Below are 24,548 nucleotides of genomic sequence, written 5' to 3'. Positions count from 1 at the left end.
CCTGTTGTACCTTCAGTTGAGCCTCCTGCTCCGGTGTTGGTTGAGGGTGAGTTGGAGTACGTTGTGGAGAAAATTTTGGACTCTCGTGTTTCCAGACGGAAACTCCAGTATCTGGTCAACTGGAAGGGTTACGGCCAGGAGGATAATTCTTGGGTCAATGCATCTGATGTTCATGCTTCTGATCTTGTTCGTGCCTTCCATAGGGCTCATCCTGGTCGCCCTGGTGGATCTGGTGAGGGTTCGGTGCCCCCTCCTTGAGGGGGGGGTACTGTTGTGAATTTGGATTCTGGGCTCCCCCGGTGGCCGCTTGTGGAATTGGACTTGTCATCCTCTTTCCTGTTTCACCTGATTCCATCAGTAGTGGGTGTCGCTATTTAAGCTCATTTCTCTGGTGGTTTCTTGCCGGTCAGCAATGTTATCTGATGCCTCTCAGTGCTTGTTCCTGCTTCTAGACAACTACTAGATAAGTTGGACTTTTGTCCATGTTTTGTTTTGCCTATTTGTTCCAGTTCACAGCTGAAGTTTTGTTACTGTGTCTGGAAAGCTCTCGTTGATCAGGGATTGCTACTCTGGCGTTATGAGTTAATGCCAGAGTTTAAGGTAATCTCTGGATGGTGTTTTGTTAGTGTTTTTCTGCTGACCATGAAATTATACTATCTGTCTTCTGCTATCTAGTAAGCGGACCTCAAATTTGCTAAGACTATTTTCCTGCTGCGTTTGTTGTTTCATCTGAACTCACCGTCATTATATGTGGGGGGCTACTGTCTTCTTTGGAATATTTCTCTAGAGGTGAGCCAGGTCTTATATTTCCCTCTGCTAGCTATTTAGGTCTTAGGCCAGAGCTGGGCATCTAGCGATAAATAGGAAATGCTACCTGGCTATTTCTAGTTGCGCGGCAGGCTTAGTTCATGGTCAGTATAGTTCCATCTTCCGAGAGCTTGTCCCTCTATAGGCTTGCTATGATCTCTGCCTGCAGAGATCATGACAACAGTGACTGCACCAGCAGAATAGTGAGTGAAGCTCCGGGGTATAATACAGGAGGTAATGCAGGATCAGTAATGTAATGTATGTACACTGTGACCAGCAGAATAGCGAGTACAGCTCTGGGGTATAATACAGGATGTAACTCAGGATCAGTAATGTAATGTGTGTACACAGTAATGATAAAAATATCTATGTCACTTATCAAGGTGATATCCATAAGATTAATTTTCTTGATGTGACTGTGTGGAGAGATGGTGATGGCATGCTACAAACTACTATCTACAGAAAAGAGACCTCCGCTAACATGTTGTTACATGCTTCTTTGGCCCATCCTAAATATATGGTTGATTTGATCCCCATTGGACAGTTCCTTCAGCTTCGATGGGTTTGTTCCAATGATTAGGACTTTGAAATGCAGGCACAAGATCTATGTGAGAGATTCCGTGAAAGGGGCTATGGTAGACAGACCAATAAACGGGCCTATCATAAAGCAAAATACTCTACACGTCAATCTTTACTGTATGCCCGTGATGGTCGTAAAACTACTACAAACAAAGTGCGATTTATCACGAACTATCATGCCCAATTCTCATGTATGAAGGGATGTCTCCAGAGAGCATGGCCCATTTTGCAAACTGATTCTGTTCTCCAACAAATCCTTCCCAAAACACCAAGCATAGTTATTCTATGCTCGAAAAATCTTAGGGATTTCTTGTCCGGAGCCAATATCAATGTGATTCTAAGTCTGGTTTTATTGATGGTGTTGGCCCTGGGTGCGGATGTGTGCCTTGTGGCTAGTGTGTTGCCTGCCCAAATATAGATCGGATTGGTGCATTTACTAATTCCTCTGGGTCCAGGACATATGAGATTAGGAGATTACGTGTACTTCTAAAAATGTAATTTATTTTGCTGTATTCCCTTGCAATCTAATATATATCTAATATACACTGCTCAAAAGAATAAAGGGAACACTTAAACAACAGAATATAACTCCAAGTAAATCAAACTTCTGTGAAACCAACCTGTCCACTTAGGAACCAACACTGTTTGACAATCAATGTCACCTGCTGTTATGCAAATGGAATAGACAACAGATGGAAATTATTGGCAATTATCAAGACACCCTCAATAAAGGAGAGGTTCTGCAGGTGGGGACCACAGACCGCATCTCAGTACTAATGCTTTATGGCTGATGTTTTGGTCACTTTTGAATGTTGGTAGCATGAGACGGACTGTACAACCCACACAAGTGGCTCAGGTAGTGCAGCTCATCCAGGATGGCACATCAATGTGAGCTGTGGCAAGAAGGTTTGCTGTGTCTGTCAGCGTAGTGTCCAGAGGCTGCAAATACAGTCATGTGAAAGCCACAAATACTACTGAGCATCATTTCCTTGTCTTGAGGCATTTCCACTGAAGTTGGATCAGCCTGTAACTTCATTTTCCACTTTGATTTTGAGCATCATTCCAACTCCAGACCTCCGTGGGATATTAGTTGTGATTTACGTTGATCATTTTTAGGTTTTATTGTTCTCAACACATTCCACTATGTAGTGAATAAAGATTTACAACTGGAATATTTCATTCAGTGATATCTAGGATGTGGGATTTCTGTGTTCCCGTTATTTTTTTGAGCAGTGTATATAGGGTTGACTACACGACAACTTAAAGTGCGTGTCTGTGAACACGTACTTGGGATTGAGGCGGCTGCAGGCCGTGATGACATATCCACAATCAGGACCTTGCCTCGCCATTTTAAACTGCACCACAACTGTGATAGCTCCGCACTCAGAGTTAGGGGGATTGATGCGGTTGATCCGGGTATTCACAGAGGCAAAATTAGTTCCAGACTGGCACAGCGGGAAACTAGGTGGATATGGACATGAGATACGCTACATCCTAAAGGGCTTAATGAGAATATCAGTTTTGTTCCATTCTTACAACCACCGATGGTTTAAATATGCACATGTTTTTTGTATTTTGATATTTTAATAGTTGTTGTTTTATTGTTTTATTTAGTCTCATCAACCCATGGCTTCTTATAAGAGGAATATTCTAACATACTATGGACTTCTGTGATGTTCCCAATCACACATGCATCTAATTTCATCAATGGCTCTTATGATGATTTGGCACTGAAACGATATACGTTTTGAATCATCTACAATATCCAGTGTATCACCATATTAATATTTATTTGGATTTACATTTATTGCAATTTTGTGGTGTACCTATCCTTTAAAGCTATTGCTATATTTGTGATTGATAATTAATTTACCACCTAACTGTTCTATATTAGTCCTATATACATTTGCATATATGTTTTGATATCAATATAATGGTAGTTCATTTGTATATACATAGGATTTAATTATTGTGTCCTCCTAATAAGTAACAAACCACTGCATGCATGGGCGCCTAGGTCCCGGTCCACCCATCGGCCTTCATTGTCTTTTGTTGTTGTGGTGACGGTTATGGGATTGTGACGTCACGCGGCTCATGACGCCTCCGCCGCTGGGCGTCCTGTCACCATGGCAGCGCACGCGTCACATGAAGTGGTTGCAGCGTTGCGGGTGTTTTCATCCGGCAGGCATTAGTACCACCACCTAATACTGTGAGCTGGATAAGGATTGGTGTGCTGGCGTCTCTGGCACCTGCCAATTAATGGACGCTGGCCTCATCGGTTGACGAGGCTTTTATACTTCTGCTTTCCCTCTATCTTACACCCCTTGAAAAAGGCTTCACAGCCGAAACGCGCGTCAGGGAGGACGCTCCTGGCCTTTAAACGGGTAATGGCATCAGCTGTTGCACCTTGATCTCTATACATGTATTGCAGGAGTTGTAATATTGACTTATTGGGCCATATGGGGAGTGTGCAATATAGATGATAATGCTATATAATATTAGACATAGTCTCCTGGTCTGTCTAACATAGTATATTATGTCCTTATGAGCATCCTACTTTTTGCATGTGCTATTGGGTGTAACCCCCTCCTGTACCTGTTTATTTAATAAAATGATTTTTGTATATTTAAACAATTTTTTGGAATTCCTGATCGCAGGTTTTTGTTTGTATATTTCTGCCATGTTTTGTAGGTCATTTTTTTCTTTAATCACTTGTTAGATTTGCAGTGATCGGTGAATTCTAAGTTACGATTGTAGATGAGAAATAAGCACCGAGCACCTTCCAGAACCTGCATTATGTGAGTGAATCTCGGGGGTGACCTGTGACGCAGCTCCCGTGCCCTTTAAATATCACACAATAACATTATAGTGACTGCCGCTAATAAACAATTATTATGTCTCAACCTGTAATTACATTTTGGCTTCAGGAAATAAAAGGAATCAGATCGATGTCCCATCAGTTCGGAGTGTATTTATAATGATGTGCGTTCAGCTCTGGGAGTTAATGTCACTCGTAGTAGTCACAGGATGTGGAGGAGTTTTCCAGATCCCTGCTTGCTGTCACTGAATGCTAATCTCAGATTCTGGGGTTTGTCACATTCTTACACTCCGGATGTATTGTTATTCCTCTAAGGTTCCTGAACGGGCCATGTACCGGCATATGTGTTATTTGTGATTTGCAGGATGGGTCGTGGCCCCTTGTGGCACCATTGTGTGTGTGATGCAGAGACTGGATGTAGGCATGAGGGGCTTCTACAGAACCAATATGGACAACTGTCAGGACCCAGGGAGATGTGGGTTCTGGCTGCTAACCCGAGCACAGTGACGCTGATCCAATGGGCCACTGTGAGGTGGGGCAGAAGTGAGCTGGTATAATGGGAAAGTATGGGACCATGTTCGGAGAGTGTGGACTTCTCGCGTGAGGTGCTGGACCGAAGTATTGAAGACACGAGGAGAGAGACAGGTGACTGATGTGGAGGTCCTGGGCTGGGATGGGGCCTGTGAGGGTCCGACCTCAGATCAGAGAGAAGTGGGTCCTGGTGAACAATCATGGAGCTAAGAGAATGACCACTTTGTGCCGTGTGATCTGCAAGTGTTTCATGTGGACTAGTGACGGTGCATCGTCAGGGTGGACATATCATATGCGCAATCAGTGCAGCCGCATCGGGGCCCGAGAGGTAAGGGGCCCATTATATATCAGACACTGTACTTGTCCCAGACTCATCAGGAAGCTCTTACCTCACCTGACATGTGTACCTATGTAACTGTGCCAATACATTACTTATATGCTCCCCTTGTTTTCACCCGCAAGAAGGATTGTCAAATTGGGGCATTTCTAGTTTTCGATCTCTCGAGGGTGTTAGGACGAGTCCTACCTGATTATCGCCCTGTACTACAAGACCAATCCACCATCAGACATGGTGCCCTGAGATGCACATTCCTGACGCCAATATTCACCGCATGAAAAAGGATGAGAGAAAGACCACCATGTGCCGACCACCATGTGCCGACCACCATGTGCCGACCATCACAATAACATTATTAGAGAGTCTCATCAGCGAACCTCTGAGGGCAGAACCAGGCCTCTGAGACCTGAACTATGGAGCAACCCATTATACCTCTCCCGAAGGCCCTAGGATCACACCAGAACTTATAGTAACTAAACTTTAATATAATAATTTTGGCCAACATGGAACTTTATGAAACTTTCCAAATCACTTCATTTAGGGATTTGTCTTAATTGCTGTAAAAAAAAATAAAATCTCACTGGCTACCGGACCCCGGCTGTTCCCCAGTCTATTTTCCTGCTGGCAGCTGCATTGATACCAGAAGGTATTCATTTGGAGTACAGATGATGGCAGTGATTGTCGGCTCCAGTCTCCTCCGCCGAGTTTCTCCAATCTCCTGCTACAGCTTCTCCCCACAGTTAGTGACACAGGAGATGATCTGACCCATCACTGCCATCATCTGTGCTCCAAAGGAGTATATTGTGATGTCAATGCAACTGAAGGCAGCAAATAGACAAAATGATACCTGTTTATATATGAAATAAAAGTTTAGTTATTTTTGAAGGAGTATTGCTATCCAATATGTGGCATCAGAATTCAAGTCCTCGTCCTCACACAGAGAATGTGAGCCCCGTGCATATTTGACACCAAGATGGCCACAAAGAAGCGCAGACGTCTCCATTGTAGTGTATGAGACCTGTGTCAACAGCCGAGCGTTTCACCTCCCTCATAAACTACAATGGAGAGAGCCACGCTCATCTTTTCCTCTCTGTAGTTCTAATCAAAGATGACTCCCAAATAAGGGGGGCCAACGATGACTGGGGGGCCACACGCAAGGGCATAGGTGGCCCCCGAGCGTGACTGACACCTGCTGGAAACATGGGGTGGTGGGACGTGAGGAGTAACAGCGCTGATGTGATCGAGCATTATTGTGTACTCATTATTAATAATTAATTTATTATTCCGTTTGTTCACTCTGCAACGATCGAGAATTAAGCCCCAAAATAGAGACAAGACACTGAGAATATTGCGCCCCCTACAGTGACGTCTGGACTTTACTTGTCTTTTTCTGTGATTGTCGCCATTGTGTAAGGAAAATGACTGGAGAATCCTAGAAACTTCCACAGAAGATCTACTCCGTACACCATCATCGTATCACTCACCAGTCCTTCACTTGGCATGATATTGGTGAGATGGACGACCTCCAGGTGAGCCGACTGCGACACCAACGAGTCCGACGACAAAGAGATGATGTGATCACAGATTCCCGACAATGTTTTACACTAGAAAATATGAAAGAAAACAGCAATGAGAGCAAATATCCGCAAGTCATCACACAAGGCAAAGTAACACCCCGATACATTGTAACCTCAGCAAACTCTAGAGACAGGAATGTAAAGAAAGACTCCGCAGCGTTCATCACTGCACAGAAATATACAAGAATCTCACAGCTTTAGAAAGAACACGTAGGGAAACACTGCCCCACACTGACATTGTCACACCAAGAAGGAAAAGACTCGTCAAGATGGAAATCACCGGAGGGAGACGTCACTCATCTGCAAAGGATGAGGAAGTGGAGGCACAATTCTCACAATATCTCTATTTAGTATGGAGCATGTGAGCATACGAGGTGACGGTGGTGGTAGCAGCTGTACGAGGTGACGGTGGTGGTAGCAGTACGAGGTGGCGGTGGTGGTAGTATGAGGTGGCGGTAGCAGTACAAGGTGGCGGTGGTGTCTGCATTACGAGGAGGCAGTAGTAGCAGCTGTACGAGGTGACGGTGGTGGTAGCAGTACGAGGTGGCGGTAGTATGAGGTGGCGGTGGTGGTAGCAGTACAAGGTGGCGGTAGTGGTAGCAGAACGTGGTGGTAGTGGTAGCAGTATGAGGTGGCAGTGGTGGCTGTGCAGCGCCCCAGAGTCCTGGTCGTTGCAGTACTGTGGCTCCGCCACTATGGGGAGCTACGGTGCGTCCGATGGCACTGAAGGAGTTCATCTGATCAGGTATCACAGACACCAATACATTTCACAGCTGGGCCTCCGGGGGGAGCTAAGGGTGCTATTCATTAGGCCACTCCCCACCATAGTGGGTAAACTGGGGGTCAGGCAGGGAGTTAAATCAGAAAGCTGACTGGATTGGACGAAGCAACACCTGGTGGCAGAGGGTGTTGTGGAGGAAGAGACAGTAGGGTCTCTGTCAGGGGTGGGATCCTGACAGAGGCTTGGCATTGAAAAGAACGTAACGGGTCCGCGCCAGCTCCGGGAAGCGGCGGGACCCAAGAAAGGACTAGAAGCGAGATAGATTGTGCTGAGTGAGAAACGAGATCAAGCGATAGGAGAATACCAGTAGGGGTCGTGCTGTAAGACCGGAGCAACATCCTACTGAGGCGCACTACCGGTGGCCGGAACGCCGAGGGAGTATTATAACAACTAGCTTCAAGCAGTACTCTAAACAGCGGCAAGACAGTCAGTCTCAGGCGGGCTGTCTCACCTAAATCACCTATGAAGTCTTGGGAGGCAATTGCGGGAGAGGGGCGTCTCTAGGGTCCCGGAAGAACTCCAGGCCTACCCGACAAACGGGTGCCGTTCTAACTGTAACATCAGGAAGGGACGGAAGATTAGAAGAACATCATTTAATCGAGTTGTGAGGGAACTTAAGAAAGAGACACAACGGTTGTGGGGTACTTTCCGTAAGCACAGCAGGGGAGGACTACAACACATAGTGCTAAGAAGGAAGGCACCGATTTCCACCTGTGAAGTGAACTCTGGAGGTGCCATTGGACCGGCCAGACTTGCGTAGCCTGGTGGACCTTACTCTGGACTGAGGACTCCGAGATCTCCAGTAAAGAGGTAAAGAGACTGCAACTTGGTGTCCTCGTTATTTACTGCACCGCACCACCACCACTATCCACACCTATCATTCACTGTGCGCCCCACGGCAGGGTCACGGACCGGGGCCTAGCCGCCGTGACAACCCCAGAAGCAGAGACCCGTAGGCCCGGTACCGGGTACCCCTCGGCCCTGCGGCGGTGGAGGCGCTACAGAATTTTGGCGTCACGAACAGGATCTACTTAAGCCTGAAGAATCAGGTCATGTGTGCCTTGGAACTGTAATTTGTTGTGCTTGGACTGTACTTTATTGCAAAGGCTGTGCTGCGCCATTTACCGCCAAAAGTTCCCGCCAAAAACCGCCGCCATTGCTACGCCAGAGAAGCAGGAGGGCGTGCCATGGGAGGAGCCTACCAAAGTGGCGCCAGAAACGGTGATCGCCCCCTGCGCCTCTTGTTGCAAAGCGATGACCTGCCTCAAAGCAGAGAACCGCCCCCTGACTTGCGATGGCGGGAACGAGGTGAAGGAGGACCTCGACCTTGGAGAAATGGCAGAGTCAGATGCATGCATTGCCGCCGAATGCCGGATAGCGACGATGAACAGCAGGTGCCCGAACAACGGCGAGGTGATCCCGGTTTGTCCTCACCCATCAGAAGAGGACTCGCGTCCACCGCCGGTGAGGGACCTGGACTCCTTGGAGAAACCAGTGGAGGAGCCGAGCCTGCCTATCCTAGTCACGGAATCATGGAGGGCGGAGTTACGTCAAGAGATGACTCCGGAGGAGCCGCGGTCCGGGCTGCAGCCGATTCCAGTGTCCTTGTCAACGGACCTGAGCGACATCGGTGGAATCACATCAGGCGCAGGTATGGACGACATCCCTACTCCCCTGGCCGATTCTGCTCTCCCGACCGATCCAGCTCCCCTGATCGATCCCACTCCCGTGACCGCTCCCCACCCCGGCAATGATCGTTCCTTCTTGGTGGAGCGGGTTATCCTCACCTTCAACGCGATGGGGAAGCTAGTGCCGCCGCTACCAACCAAGGTGGGAGAACCCATAGGTGTGGGCCTAGACGGGGTGATCCTTCGGTGGGACACCCCCTGGACAGGGCCGGATGGGACCCGGGAGGATGGCCTCACCCTTGCGGTACTTACCTGGGAGCAGTATAAGCAATGTCTGATCCAACACTGGAAAGATCGGGACGAGACCGAACCACCTGACACGCAACGTAAGAAGTCTGCTCCCGGCAGGAAAGACGTGGTAAAGCGGGGAACTGTACTGGCCTACCACCCGAAGAGGGGATGGGGCTCCATACAGGAACCGGGGCTACCAACTGATGTCTTTGTCACTAGCTATAATGTGAAGACCCCCTGCTGCAGTCGAAATGGTGATCCGTTACAAAGAGGGGATCAGGTGACTTACACCCGCCATCGGAGTGCACAAGGATGGTGTGCCCGGAACGTTCGACAGTGTGAGCCTGAGAGAGCGCCCCCTGTTGTCCCGATCATGACTGATCCCGATTTGCCGGACCTCGTCCCCATCACCACGGTACGTCTTGTAGCGGCTACCGAACTCGCAAGCAGGATTAGCCTTCAAATCCAGGCACCGGCTGATCTGATGGCATCTGAGAGACCAACTACCAGTACGGGTGCCACGTTGGCTGGGGGACAAAGACCGCCCCCAGACTTAGAAGAATAAACCTCGATACCCTGAATCTGTAAATAGTTACTGTTCCACTACTTTGTTGCTATACCCGTAAAGGGTTAACTCTTAAAGGGATCCCTTTGTTTACCCGGGATCCCTATTGTTTTTGGTTATTTTTCTATTTTTCTATTTTTCTATGCTATTCAAAAACTGTTGAAATCATGAACAGTGCATGATCCGAACTTCTTGTAAATAGTTGCACCTTATTTAAGGCGCTTCCTACTGGTTTTACTTAAAGACTCTTTGCGAAGATACCGTACCGGAACCTTTGCTGAGCATGGACTGGTAGTCTGAGAAGACGAACTACCTCAGAAAGACTTGATCCCCTCTTAAAGGGGATGCCAAAAGTGTACTTATGAGTGATACTGTTTTAGAACAGTAATGTGATGACAATGCTTAAAGTGAAAATGATAATGTTGTACAAGAGAGTTATATGTGTTTAATTAGTTAAATGTGAAGGAATACTGATGATGTGCTCTGAGAAGTAAAAGGTGAAAGATAGAAGAAGGATGCAGTGGGCCCGTAGAGATAGACGTGGTGTCCAGCATGCATGAAAGGAAGAAAGATAATGAGAAGGCTTAATGTTCAATAGAAAATGTTTTTGATAATGCTGATAGATAGTTAGGATAGAAGGTAAACCCTGAGTCCTCATAGGAGTCATGTAGAGATGACTTAGTGCTCTTAAACTGAAAGTAATGTTATGTTCTATACTGTGTATAGTAGTTGAAAAGGCAGTAGGCCCTGGCTGAACGGGGCGGTCCTGTAACTGAAAGGAGAGGCAGTAGGTCTGGTGCCGATAGGACAGGCGGTCCTGCAGATTCAAAGAAGGAGAATGAAAAAGTTAACTTACCTTATAATGTGATTATAGGAAGGTCTTTAGTGGACTAAGAGTGTATGTCCTTAAAGGCAAGGTTAAATTATTGTTCAACAATTTTTGCACTTAGTAGAATACCCGGTTGGGTAACAGGAGTTATTTATAGCCTGTAATTTATAATGTTTAATGTTAACCATGTTTTGTAACGTTCAAGTGTCCTCACCTCCCATAAAGGGAAGCTTGTTCAAGTATACGTATTGTTATTTGCACTCAACAAAAATTGTATGTCTTTTTGCTAAACTTGTATTGTTGTTTTCTTCCCAGTCCCGGAGTACTGTGTTTAACCAGGGGGGAGTGCAGCGCCCCAGAGTCCTGGTCGTTGCAGTACTGTGGCTCCGCCACTATGGGGAGCTACGGTGCGTCCGATGGCACTGAAGGAGTTCATCTGATCAGGTATCACAGACACCAATACATTTCACAGCTGGGCCTCCGGGGGGAGCTAAGGGTGCTATTCATTAGGCCACTCCCCACCATAGTGGGTAAACTGGGGGTCAGGCAGGGAGTTAGATCAGAAAGCTGACTGGATTGGACGAAGCAACACCTGGTGGCAGAGGGTGTTGTGGAGGAAGAGACAGTAGGGTCTCTGTCAGGGGTGGGATCCTGACAGAGGCTTGGCATTGAAAAGAACGTAACGGGTCCGCGCCAGCTCCGGGAAGCGGCGGGACCCAAGAAAGGACTAGAAGCGAGATAGATTGTGCTGAGTGAGAAACGAGATCAAGCGATAGGAGAATACCAGTAGGGGTCGTGCTGTAAGACCGGAGCAACATCCTACTGAGGCGCACTACCGGTGGCCGGAACGCCGAGGGAGTATTATAACAACTAGCTTCAAGCAATACTCTAAACAGCGGCAGGGCAGTCAGTCTCAGGCGGGCTGTCTCACCTAAATCACCTATGAAGTCTTGGGAGGCAATTGCGGGAGAGGGGCGTCTCTAGGGTCCCGGAAGAACTCCAGGCCTACCCGACAAACGGGTGCCGTTCTAACTGTAACATCAGGAAGGGACGGAAGATTAGAAGAACATCATTTAATCGAGTTGTGAGGGAACTTAAGAAACAGACACAACGGTTGTGGGGTACTTTCCGTAAGCACAGCAGGGGAGGACTACAACACATAGCGCTAAGAAGGAAGGCACCGATTTCCACCTGTGAAGTGAACTCTGGAGGTGCCATTGGACCGGCCGGACTTGCGTAGCCTGGTGGACCTTACTCTGGACTGAGGACTCAGAGATCTCCAGTAAAGAGGTAAAGAGACTGCAACTTGGTGTCCTCGTTATTTACTGCACCGCACCACCACCACTATCCACACCTATCATTCACTGTGCGCCCCACGGCAGGGTCACGGACCGGGGCCTAGCCGCCGTGACAACCCCAGAAGCAGAGACCCGTAGGCCCGGTACCGGGTACCCCTCGGCCCTGCGGCGGTGGGGGCGCTACAGCTGCAATACGAAATGGCGGTGGTAGCAGTAGAACGTGGTGGTGGTAGCAGTATGAGAAGGCAGTGGTAGCAGCTGTATGAGGTGACGGTGGTGGCCACAATAAGAGGTGGCGGTGGTGGTAGCAGTACGAGGTGGCGGTGGCGGTAGCAGTACAAGGTGGCGGTGGTGTCTGCATTACGAGGAGGCAGTAGTAGCAGCTGTACGAGGTGACGGTGGTGGTAGCAGTACGAGGTGGCGGTAGTATGAGGTGGCGGTGGTGGTTGCAGTACAAGGTGGCGGTAGTGGTAGCAGAACGTGGTGGTGGTGGTGGTAGCAGTATGAGGTGGCAGTGGTGGCTGCAATACGAAATGGCGGTGGTAGCAGTAGAACGTGGTGGTGGTAGCAGTATGAGAAGGCAGTGGTAGCAGCTGTATGAGGTGACGGTGATGGCCACAATACGAGGTGGCGGTGGTGGTAGCAGTACGAGGTGGCCATGGTAGCAGCAGTACGAGATGGCGTTGGCCACAATATGAGGTGCAGTTGTGGCCGCAGTATGAGGTGACGGTGGTGGTAGCAGTACGAGGTGGTGGTGGTGTCTGCATTACGAGGAGGCAGTGGTAGCAGCAGTACGAGGTGGCGGTGGTAGCAGCAGTACGAGATGGCGTTGGCCACAATACGAGGTGCGGTTGCGGCCGCAGTACAAGGTGACGGTGGTGGCCGCAGTATGAGGTGGCGGTGGTGGCGACACTATGAGTTGTGGGACTATGAGGTGGCGGCACTGTGAGGTGGTGCTCTCTCATTTCTGCTCAGATAGCTGCCTATGTATACGGGTGTTATCAGTCTCATAAAGCCCCCAGAGCAGAGATCGCCGCCTCCGTGTTTCTACTGCGGGATCAGTCCTCACTGGAGGGAGTCCGCGGATTATCACGTCTCCTGGAGCATCTGCTCATTACAGACGCCGCCGCTTATCCCTTCTTCCCAGAGACGCCGTATTTAGTAAATCTTCATCAGTGCAATAAATAAAGATAACATTCTGAGCACAACAAAGAATATTTAATGACGGAGAATGAATATTCATGAGGTAGAATCAGGAGTCACTTCCAGTGATTATAAGAAACGATCTGGAAATGGAAGAAATCAAGAGAACTTTCATCTCCGGCAGAAAAAAACAAAATAACGAGATGATAATTGGGTGGAGAGAACGGTACTAAACTTCATGTAGCAGCCACAAATAATGATATTAACGTCACAATTCATGGAAGTCCAGCTGTGAAGTCAATGCTTAACCAAGTGGTACAAAGCTGCATTAAGTGCTCCAGAGCAGGACAGCCTCAGGTAATAAATGGAAGTGATTAGTCCACAGGATTTATAAGGAGGTTATTCAGAAGTGATGGATTCTTCAAGTAGATTCTGCTCCTTCCACTGTCTGATTTGTTTATAATCAGTCATCTTGAAGGGATATTCCCATGTAACACACAGTGTATCCACAGACAGAACAGTGTCCGCTTCACTGCGAGGGTCTGGAGACCCCCATTTTTCACACAGGTTCCGGTTCAGAGATGTGACCTACATCTATAAGACATTTATGTCCTAGGTGGGATTATTCCTTTAAATACTCTGTGCTGCTGTTGCTGGGACTCCTCCCTCATTTTAAATGCAGCAGTTAGGATGAATTGTTGTGACATGTAAATTTGTTTCCTGAGACGTCTGAGCACAATCAGCAGCGAGACGGGAAATGACTGCTGGAAATGAAGAGCGGCCTAGATCCACCTAGACACAGCGCTGCTCTGGAGTGACAGAAGGTAAAGCATTAAGAGGATCCTTCACAGACTGCAGCTGCTGTAAAGTGGGGAAGGGTCTCAGTGACCCCAAAAGTCAATGAACTGCCTCTGAGGAGCAGAGGAGCTCCTCAGAGGACTGAGGACAGTCAGCAAGAGGTCACATGACTGAGAAGTCAGCAAGAGGGCTGAGGACAGAGAACTGTTAGCAATAGGGCTGAGGACTGAGAAAAGTCAGCAAGAGGGCTGAGGACTGAGAAAAGTCAGCAAGAGGGCCGAGGACAGAGAACAGTCAGCAAGAGGGCTGAGGACAGAGAACAGTCAGCAATAGGGCTGAGGACTGAGAAAAGTCAGCAAGAGGGCTGAGGACAGAGAACAGTCAGCAAGAGGGCTGAGGACTGAGAACAGTCAGCAAGAGGGCTGAGGACTGAGAACAGTCAGCAAAAGGGCTGAGGAATGAGAACAATCAGCAAGAGGGCTGAGGACAGAGAACAGTCAGCAAGAGCACAGAGGAGAGCAGCAAGAGGGCAAACGACTGAGAACAGTCAGCAAGAAGAAGGAGAAGTCAGCGAGAGGGCTGAGGACTGAGAAAAGTCAGCAAGAGGGCTGAGGACTGAGAACAGTCAGCAAAAGGGCTGAGGAATGAGAACAATCAGCAAGAGGGCTGAGGACAGAGAACAGTCAGCAAGAGCACAGAGAAGAGCAGCAAGAGGGCAGACGACTGAGAACAGTCAGCAAGAAGAAGGAGAAGTCAGCGAGAGGGCTGAGGACAGAGAACAGTCAGCAAGAGGGCAGATAACTGAGAACAGTCAGCAAGACGGTTAAGGACTGAAAACAGTCAGCAAGAACACAGAAAACAGTCAGCAAGAGGGCTGAGGACAGAGAACAGTCAGCAAGAGGGCAGATGACTGAGAACAGTCATCAAGTGGGCAGAGGACTGAGAAGAGTCAGCAAGAGGGTAGAGGACTGAGAAGAGTCAGCAAGAGGGCAGAGAACAGTCAGCAAGAGGGCAGAGGACTAGCAAGTTGACGATTAAATGATCTCTAAAAGGCCTAAAGTTACAGGTGACACATTTCCTTTGTATTTTTGGCAAAGATATATATTTTTAATCTTTTACATTTAATAATTAAAATAAGGAAAATGGCCCAATGCAAAAGTTTGGGCACCCTACTTGGTTAGTACCTAGTAGCACCTCCTTTTGCAAGTATCACAGCTTGTAAACACTTTTTGAGTCTTTTGATTCTTGTTCAAGGGATTTTCATCCATTCTCCCTAGGAGAATTTCTCCAGTTCTTTGAGATTCCTGGGACGTCTTGCATCCTCCACTATTTTGAGGTCTAAACACAGATTTTCAATGATGCTCAGATCAGGGGACTGTGAAGGCCAATGTAAAACCTTTAGCTTGCGCCTTTTGAGGTTGTCTATTGTGGATTTTGACGTGTGCTTAGGATCATTATCCATTTATAGAAGCCATCCTCTTCCTCTTTTCACCTTCAGCTTTTTTACAGATGGTGTTATGTTTGCATCAAGAATTTGTTGAAATTTCATTGAATTCATTCTTTCCTCTACCCGTGAAATGTTCCCCGTGCCATTGGCTGCATCACAACACCAAAGCATGATTAATCCACCGTCATTCTTAATGGTTGGCGAGATGTTCTCTTCCTGAAATTTTGTGCCCTTTCTTCTCCACCTTGGATCATTGTGGCCAAAGATTTCTATTTTACCCTCATTGCTTCACAGGAATTGTTTCCAAAATTTGTCAGGCTTGTTTAGATGTTCTTTTGCATATTTCTTAGGCTGAATTTTATGGGGAGAACGCAGGAGAGGTTTTCTTGTGACGATTGTTCTTTGAAGGCCATATTTGTGCAGGTGTCTCGGAACAGTAGAACAATGCACCACAACTCTAGAGTTTGCTAAATCTTTCTGAAGGTCTTTTGCAGTCAAGCGGAGGTACTGAGTTGCCTCTCTAGCAATCCTACAAGCAACTCTCACCGAAATTTTGCTTGGTTTTCCAGACCTTATCTTGACCTCCACTGTTCCTGGTAACTGCCATTTCTTAATTACATTTCGAACTGAGGAAAGGGCAACTTGAAAACGCTTTGCTCTTTTCTTATAGCCTTCTCCGGCTTTGTGGGTCTGCACCATATTCATTTTCAGAGTGCTAGGAGCTGCTTAGGAGAACCCATAGCTGCTGTTTTGGCATAAGGTTAGTGTAATAATTATATGGGTACTACGGAATCCAATAGCATGGGATAAAGCCAGTCCGAGAACAAAGTTGCAGCAAAGAATGTTTTTACTCAAAACAGAAATGTAAACAGAATTGACACAGATATTTCTGCAATTGCAACGAGGTCTTCAGCCCTATATAGTAAATAGCAAACAGAGCATAATACAGATATTCCTGCAGTAGTAACAAGGTCCTCAGCACAATAAAGTAAATCACACCAGACTGAGAGGCGAACCGATATTTAAACAAGGAAGTCCAATAAGGTTATTAGTGCATATGCACACAGTACTTAAATGAGGAAGTCAGCAAAACTTGATCACACATGTGCACAGTACTTGTTAATAGGAGTCCAATAATTCACAGATGATGCGTTGTGTGAATGCCGTCCTGGGAAAGAGAGGAAGAGGGGAGAAAGGGAGAGCGCTATCAAAGCATAGCAGATGAGTAAATCTTTCTTGATGAGACAAGCACAACTTGAATCTTGCTCACCTGGTGTGGTTGTGCAAAGAGGCACAACACTGGGAAAAGTTTTGCAAACAAAGAAGATACTTCCACTGGTGTGCAGCCCATCGCAGAAGTTCCAGAGGCGAGAGGTAGCTGAATGGAGAAAGGCAGACCACCGAGTAGTGAGCAGAAGCAGGGAGTTCACCAGCAAACCGGCAGAAGCTCAGGAGCCAGCAGCACAAAATACTCAGGCACAGGAGAACACATGACGCGGACTTAAATAATCAGGACGGACAGGAAGTTCCATGACAGGGCGAGATCCAAGACTCCATCTTGGATCAGGGCGAACAGGCACCAGGAAAGTCCAGAATCCTTACAGTTAGAGGAGGCTGGTTTTTTTTTATAAAGCTGGGAAATTTGCATTACCTGGCCTTTTCTAACTATGAGGGTATGTGCACACGTCAGGATTTCTTGCAGAAATTTCCTGAAGAAAACCGGAAATTTTCTGCAAGAAATCCGCATTTTTTTTTTTCGTTTTTTTCCCGTTTTTTTCGCGTTTTTTTTTAGCATTTTGCAAGCGTAATTAGCTTGCAGAATGCTAAAGTTTTCCAAGCGATCTGTAGCATCGCTTGGAAAACTGACTGACACGTTGGTCACATTTGTCAAACATAGTGTTTGACAAGTGTGACCAACTTTTTACTAAAAATGCTGCATAGTAAAAGATAGAATGTTTAAAAATAATTAAAAAAATTAAAAAATGGTTATACTCACCCTCTGCAGACAGCCGATATCCTCAGCGGCGTCCGTTCCTATAGATGCCGGTGTGGTTCAGGACCTTCGATGACGTCGCGGTCACATGACCGGTCTCGCGACCAATCACAAGACCGCGACGTCATCGCAGGTCCTGAACCACACCATCTATAGGAACCAAAGCGGCAGCATGCAGCGGTGAGAGGCGGGAACACTCCGGGGGCCATCGAAGGTGAGTATATGACTATTTTTTATTTTAATTCTTTTTTTTTGACCAATTATATGGTGCCCAGTCCGTGGAGGAGAGTCTCCTCTCCTCCACCCTGGGTACCAACCGCACATAATCTGCTTACTTCCCGCATGGTGGGCACAGCCCCGTGCGGAAAGTAAGCAGATCAATGCACTCCTAGGTGTGCGGAATCCCCGCAATTCCGCAAATTTAATGAACATGTTGCTTTTTTTTCCGCAATGCGATTTTTTCGCAGGAAAAAAATGCAGCATGTGCACAAAATATGCGGAATACACTGAAAATAATGGGAGGCATATGTAAGCGGTTTTTTCGCATTTTTATCACGTTTTTATAGCGAAAAGACGCAAAAAAAACGCGAAAAATACTGAACGTGTGCACATGGCCTGATAGTGAAAAAGTCATAACGCTAACAGGCTAATTAAGGTCTGAAACCTTGGTCAAAGTTATCTGAGCACAGGAATCTCCTAGTGTGCCCAAACTTTTGTAAAGGCTCATTTTCCTTTTTGTAATTTTTAAAATGTAAAAGATGACAATATTTTTTTTTACCTAAAATACAAAGGAAGTGTATCATCTCTAAGCTGTAGCTGAGTATGATCAATCTCAAAAGAGGAGCATGAGATGCTGTTAAAATAATGTACAACCAAATGTCTGCAAATACATAACATTTACCGCAATTGGTTGTGACAATTTATTAAAAGATACCAGACATAAAAAACACTATGAGTTTTGGAGTCGTAATGCAAATCAGTAATAGCTATATATAAAGGAAGAAACTGCGGCAAAGGTAAAAAGAACAAGAAATGATGTTTCTACAGTGTAAGGCTACGTTCACATTTGCGGTCAGCGCCGCAGCGTCGGGCGCCGCAGCGGCGCCGCATGCGTCATGCGCCCCTATATTTAACATGGGGGCGCATGGACATGCGTTGTGCTGCGTTTTGCGCCGCATGGCCGCAAGCGTTGGACGCAAGAAACGCTTCAAGTTGCATTTTTTTTGCGTCCAACTTTCGGCCAAAAAGGACGCATGCGGCGCAAAACGCAGCGTTTTAGCGTGCGTTTTGCCGCGTTTTTGTTTGCGTTGTGCGCTGCGGCGCCGACGCTGCGGCGCACAACGCAAATGTGAACGTAGCCTAAGGGCACCGCTATGGGGACCTGAGTGACCCTAACTACACTAATCTTTTTATGGGAGCCTTTGAGAAGCATTTGATTTATCACTGTTCTCTTTTTAAAAGACATGTCATCCTCCTTAAGTCACATATTGATGATTTATTTTTTTATATGGAGGGGTAACAACACATTGTCTAACTCTTTCTGTGAGTCACTTAAAAAAATTAGTTATATATATAAACGCCGTGTGCACAGCTGTATTTTCGGTGCAGAGACTAGGTTCCCAAACCATACAGTGTACAATAAAAAAGTCTCGCACTGCGAGACTTTTTTATTGTACACTTAAAAAAATTAGGACATTTCCTTTAAGAGTAACATAGACAAATATATTATCAATATCTTGGATCTTCCAATATCACATGAGAAAAGAAGAATCGTTACTAAAACACACTTTAAGGAAGTTGACAAGAACAGTTATCTCGCCTCCTCCAGTAGCCATGGTCTTAAATAAAACATAATATTCCATTCAGCCAATACAAAAGTATACGCAAGAAATGCACATATCTCTTTGCTTTTAAACAGCAGTCCTGCATTAATGACAGATTCCATGAGAAAGGACACTGTTATGATGACCTGGTGGTTAGGAGCACTCGAAATGACCAGATGAGCAAACTAGTAATACAGGACAAGCTCTGGGAAGTGGGAGCTCTGCTGACCGCAACCCCTAATCCTATCACAACAACTAGAAATAGCCGTGGAGCGTACCTGACTCTGCCTAGACGCCTCTTCACAGCCTAAGAGCTAACTACCCCTAAAGATAGAAAATACAGCCTACCTTGCCTCAGAGAAATTCCCCAAAGAAATAGGCAGCCCCCCACACATATTGACTGTGAGTTAAGATGGAAGTTACAAACACAGGAATGAAATAGGTTTCAGCAAAGGAGGCCAGACTTAACTAAACAGACTGAGGATAGAAAAGGTATCTTTGCGGTCAGCATAAAAAACTAACAAAAAAACACGCAGAGTGTGCAAAAGAGACCCCCGCACCGACTCACGGCGCGGTGGTGCCACTCTGCATCCCAGAGCTTCCAGCTAACCAAGCAAAATGATGATAGCAAGCTGGACAAGAAAACAGTGGTAAACAAATAAGCTAGCAGGGACTTAGCTTTTGCTGAAGTAGACAGGTCATCTGAAAGATGCAAGAGAACTGAACCAGTACTAGGACATTGACAGCTGGCATCAAGTAACGATCTGAGTGGAGTTAAATAGAGCAGCCAGCCAAGGCCTAAACGAGGTCAGCTGGGAAAGGAACCTCAGAACCAGCAGCTCCACTCACAGCCACCAGAGGGAGTCCATGGACAGAACTCGCCGAAGTACCATTCATAACCACAGGAGGGAGTTCGAGAACAGAATTCACAACAGGACACCCCACGCTCATTAGACCAGCAGCACCGAGGAGCCCTTTCCCTGAGTCAAAATGTCTGTTTAGTACCTAGAATGGAAAGACTCTATAGGTCTGACCAATGTCAACCTCCTAATGTCAACTTCATATCTACTTACAGCTCCGAGTGCAGAGGGATACAACAATCCCTCCGCAAACACTGGCATAATCTTCAATTGAAGGCTGTTATTCTTCTTTTTCCAGGAATTACCTTCATCTCCTTCCCTAAAAAATAGTTTGGCCCAAGTTCACTATGATAAAAAAAAGCACCAAGCTAGAACCATAAGACTGGACACTGGACTCTTTAATGATGGTTCCCTTCAGCCCAACTAGGATGATGACAAAGAAAATAGTAACAAACAAATAAAAAAATTCATAAAACACAAAGGTTTAGCAGTCGGCGTCGCTGTTTGTTCCACCATTGTGCTTTGAGTTTTGGTTTATTCCTGACCACCTTATAACCGGCGATCTGCAATTATGGCTGCGCTCTCCTGAAGAACGCGACGCAGGAAACAACTTTTATTAAAAGTATAAATAAGACGCGGTAGAGTTTTAGTGTCAGTGGAGCCGCCGGTCGTCTGCTGTGTCTCAGTTTTGGTGTCTCAATGGGACAATAATATCTGAGGGGAGATTGCGGTCGTTTCGGAGAAGACGCCGTGGCTGAAGTGACTTATTGAGCCTCTCCTCCGTTTAGTGTAGTTACTGCAAACATTCAAAGATTTGTTGACCCAGAAGAAAAAAAGGCAAAAAGAAGCAAAAAAGAAAGAAGAAAAGTGCAAAAAAATATCTGTCCATTCCCTTTCCCTTGAAATTCTATTGTGGGAAGTGACAACTTTGTTGCTTTCCAGTGTATCTTCCCCCTTCTCCATACAACAGCTGCACAAAGAATATCCGTCGTTCTAATTTTTATGCAATATATCAATAGATCACATGAAAATAAGAAACGTTGTAATATCTTATCAGAGAAATCTGCTTCTTTTTCCTGCTGGACTGATCATTTACTCGCAATTCATGGGTAAAATCTGTATTCAATGAACATCGATATTCCCATTACGGGTACGGAATATGTCAGTTGGTGCTTATAAAGTTCTATGGAGAAGGCAGACACAGACATTCTGCTGCAGGTTTTCCTTGAAAGTTTTCTATAGAAATTAATGAGCACCAATTGCTATGTTCTATCTCGGCAATGGGAAAGTCAGTATTCGCTGAAGCCACATTTTACCAGCTTTGAACATCCAGAGGTGACATTCTGCTCCTTCTTTGCACACTTGCTCTTGCGCACGGAGATTGGATGGAGACGGCTGTAATTTTCACGTCTTATCACAGATTCTCAATGGGATTTTACTCTGGAATTTGACTGGGCTGTTCACACACATGAATATGCTCTATATTTTATATGATCTAAACCAAACATTGTAGCTCTGGAAGGATGTTTAGGGTTGTTGTCCTGCTGGAATGTGAGCCTACACCCCAAGCTCAAGTCTTCTGCAGCCTCTAACAGTTTTTCCTCCAGGATTGCCCTGTATTTAGCACCATCCATCTTCCCATCACCTCTGACCAGTTTCCCTGTTTCCCTGCCCCTGCTGAAGAAAAGCCTCCCCACAGCATGATGCTGCCTCCACCATGTGTGACTGTGGGGATGGTGTTTTCAGGGTGATCAAAGCTTATTCATGTGTGTGAACGGCCCAGTCACAGTCCAGACCCAAATCCCAGTGAATCTGTGATGAGACATTTCTGATCACAGACATCTCCATACAATCTCACTGAAGGAGAGCGAGTGTGCAAAGAAGAAAGGTCAAAATGTCACCTCTAGATGTACAAAGCTAGAGAGAAAGACCCCAAAAGACTGCAGCAGTAATTTCAGTGAGAGGTGGTGGTAGAAAGTACTGACTCAGGGGACTGAAAATAAATGCACCTCACAATTTCTCAGATTTATACTTTTAAAACATATAAAAAGCTCTGTATCATTTCCTTTACCCTTCACAAACATTTGCAACTTTGTGTTATGTCAAATAAAATACGTTAAAGTTTGTGGGTGTAATGTGAAAATATGTGGAAAATATCACGGGGTATGAAGACTTTGTCAAGGCACTGTAAATCTCTATAGTTTTAGAGCGCAGGAGATTACCGTCCCTTTAAGTGGCGGCTGTGTGTGGGCGATGGTGGGGCTGTCACATATCTCTTTATATAGAAGTTTATCCTCCCCGCACTAAGTAATGACAGGAAACGTTTCCGTCGCCTCGCGTGAAGTGTTAACCTGCGGTAATAACACGCGGCGGTGATATTGGGGGTAAAGAGTGGGGCGGCAGGTGGGCCCTGAAGTGCGCTCTCCGCAGAGGTGAGCGGCTGCCTCCATACAGCAGGAGTGAATGACACAGCTTGAGCGGAGAATTTTCCATTTAAGCGAGCGATGTTTGTTTACATTCACGGTCGGCGCACAATGAGAGCGCGGGACGTGTTTATGAAAATACGCCGCTTGACAGGCGACACGGAAAATAACACCTACTTAGAAATCGCGGCTCACGTTCTTTGTTAGCTTAAATGTCATAAAGCGGCTTCAGGAGGATTCGAGCTCGGAGCGGAGGATGGGGGGTATCGGCCTCAATGTGGGCAGCAGATACCCGTCCACGCTGCATCCAGGGCATCACATGGCGCTCATATCATGCATCTACAGCAAAAGGCCTTTAATCCGGAATTAAAGGGGCCTGACGGATTGGTTCTTTCTGCTCAGACAGGAGTTGTAGTCATGAAATAACACCATTACTTAAGTTCTCTAACTATTAATAGTCTTCGTGATTCAATTTGGGATCCTTTTCGAGATCTCTGTTCTCTGCCAGTGAATTAAAGCATTATTTAGAGAGTTAAATCCAAGCTTGACCAAAAGCAGTCTGGCACATCTGACGATTCAGAACATGGATAAAGCTTAGTCGGTGATCTGTAGATTTGCGGACTGATTGTATCTAAGTCACACAGTGTAGTCTGCACTGATACATTGTAACAAACCTTCAGCTGTGAGGAGCATTAGTCAATGATGGAACAAAAGGCATGGATGACTCCAGCTTATGTCCGTGAGAAGTGACCAGGCATCTTCACACCCACTGAATGGAACTAACTAAACTGTGCTCCATCATGAAATCAGCGGGGAATGTTTGTGATCAGACCCCCACAATCGAAGATTCATGACAAAACTAGGAAGTCATAACATAGACACCTCAAGGACCAAGGTGAAGCACAGGGGTCCCTGGATGAACAACTACAGAGTCCAGTCCCAGAGGACCCCTCTACACTTGTGATTATTTTTCCTCCTCCCCTTGTGTTTAGTACTTGATCTATAGAGTTATTTCAGGACTTGTTTTTCTGCTATGAGCTGTAGTTTTCATCACTGCCATTTTGGGATCCGTACAACCTTTTACTTTCTTTAAATTACTTTTTTTGTAGGAAGACTGACCATAAGACAGCAGCAGTTGGACCATTTCATCTTTTTCTTACCGTTTCTCTGATAATACTTTGTTGGTTCGGACCCACAATTTCAGGTGATTTTATTTGTTTACAAATAAAAGGAGGGAAATAAATGATTATATTGTTGTGTTTATAAAAAAATAGTTTCAATTTTCTTTACGCCATTTTTTATTTGTCACACTGGGGACTTGAAACTGTGATCATTTGATAATATATAATACACAGCAACAATGTAATATTCCAAGGTGTTACAAAGTAACCGATCTCCTAGTAACACTGTAATATTCCAAGGTGTTACAAAGTAACCGATCTCCTAGTAACACTGTAATATTCCAAGGTGTTACAAAGTAACCGATCTCCTAGTAACACTGTAATATTCCAAGGTGTTACAAAGTAACCGATCCCCCAGTAACACTGTAACATTCCAAGGTGTTACAAAGTAACCGATCCCCCAGCAACAATGTAATATTCCAAGATGTTACAAAGTAACCGATCTCCCAGTAACACTGTAATATTCCAAGATGTTACAAAGTAACCGATCTCCCAGTAACACTGTAATATTCCAAGGTGTTACAAAGTAACCGATCTCCCAGTAACACTGTAATATTCCAAGATGTTACAAAGTAACCGATCTCCCAGTAACACTGTAATATTCCAAGATGTTACAAAGTAACCGATCTCCCAGTAACACTTTAATATTCCAAGATGTTACAAAGTAACCGATCTCCCAGTAACACTGCAATATTCCAAGGTGTTACAAAGTAACCGATCTCCCAGCAACAATGTAATATTCCAAGGTGTTACAAAGTAACCGATCTCCCAGCAACACTGCAATATTCCAAGGTGTTACAAAGTAACCGATCTCCCAGCAACACTGTAATATTCCAAGG

The 24,548-nt window shown here is 45.9% G+C and overlaps 1 protein-coding gene and 1 long non-coding RNA gene across 5 annotated transcripts in view; one reads left to right on the top strand and one right to left on the bottom strand.

Annotated features, from left to right (window-relative positions):
• Positions 1 to 24,548, bottom strand: part of LOC143806264 (connector enhancer of kinase suppressor of ras 2-like) — a 585,904-nt gene that overhangs the window by 136,844 nt on the left and 424,512 nt on the right. For all 3 annotated transcript variants that reach the window (XM_077286470.1, XM_077286471.1, XM_077286469.1), the window contains one exon: positions 6,557 to 6,676. In XM_077286470.1, coding sequence (XP_077142585.1) covers positions 6,557 to 6,676 — 120 coding nt within the window. The remainder of the gene's footprint in view (positions 1 to 6,556; positions 6,677 to 24,548) is intronic.
• Positions 3,428 to 24,548, top strand: part of LOC143806268 (uncharacterized) — a 42,749-nt gene continuing 21,628 nt past the window's right edge. For both annotated transcript variants that reach the window (XR_013221421.1, XR_013221420.1), the window contains exons 1-2: positions 3,428 to 3,770; positions 23,638 to 23,732. This is a non-coding gene — a long non-coding RNA (uncharacterized LOC143806268). The remainder of the gene's footprint in view (positions 3,771 to 23,637; positions 23,733 to 24,548) is intronic.

Source organism: Ranitomeya variabilis, chromosome 2, assembly GCF_051348905.1.
Source record: "Ranitomeya variabilis isolate aRanVar5 chromosome 2, aRanVar5.hap1, whole genome shotgun sequence".
Lineage (NCBI taxonomy): Eukaryota > Metazoa > Chordata > Amphibia > Anura > Dendrobatidae > Ranitomeya > Ranitomeya variabilis.
This window is presented reverse-complemented; position numbering and strand designations above follow the sequence as displayed.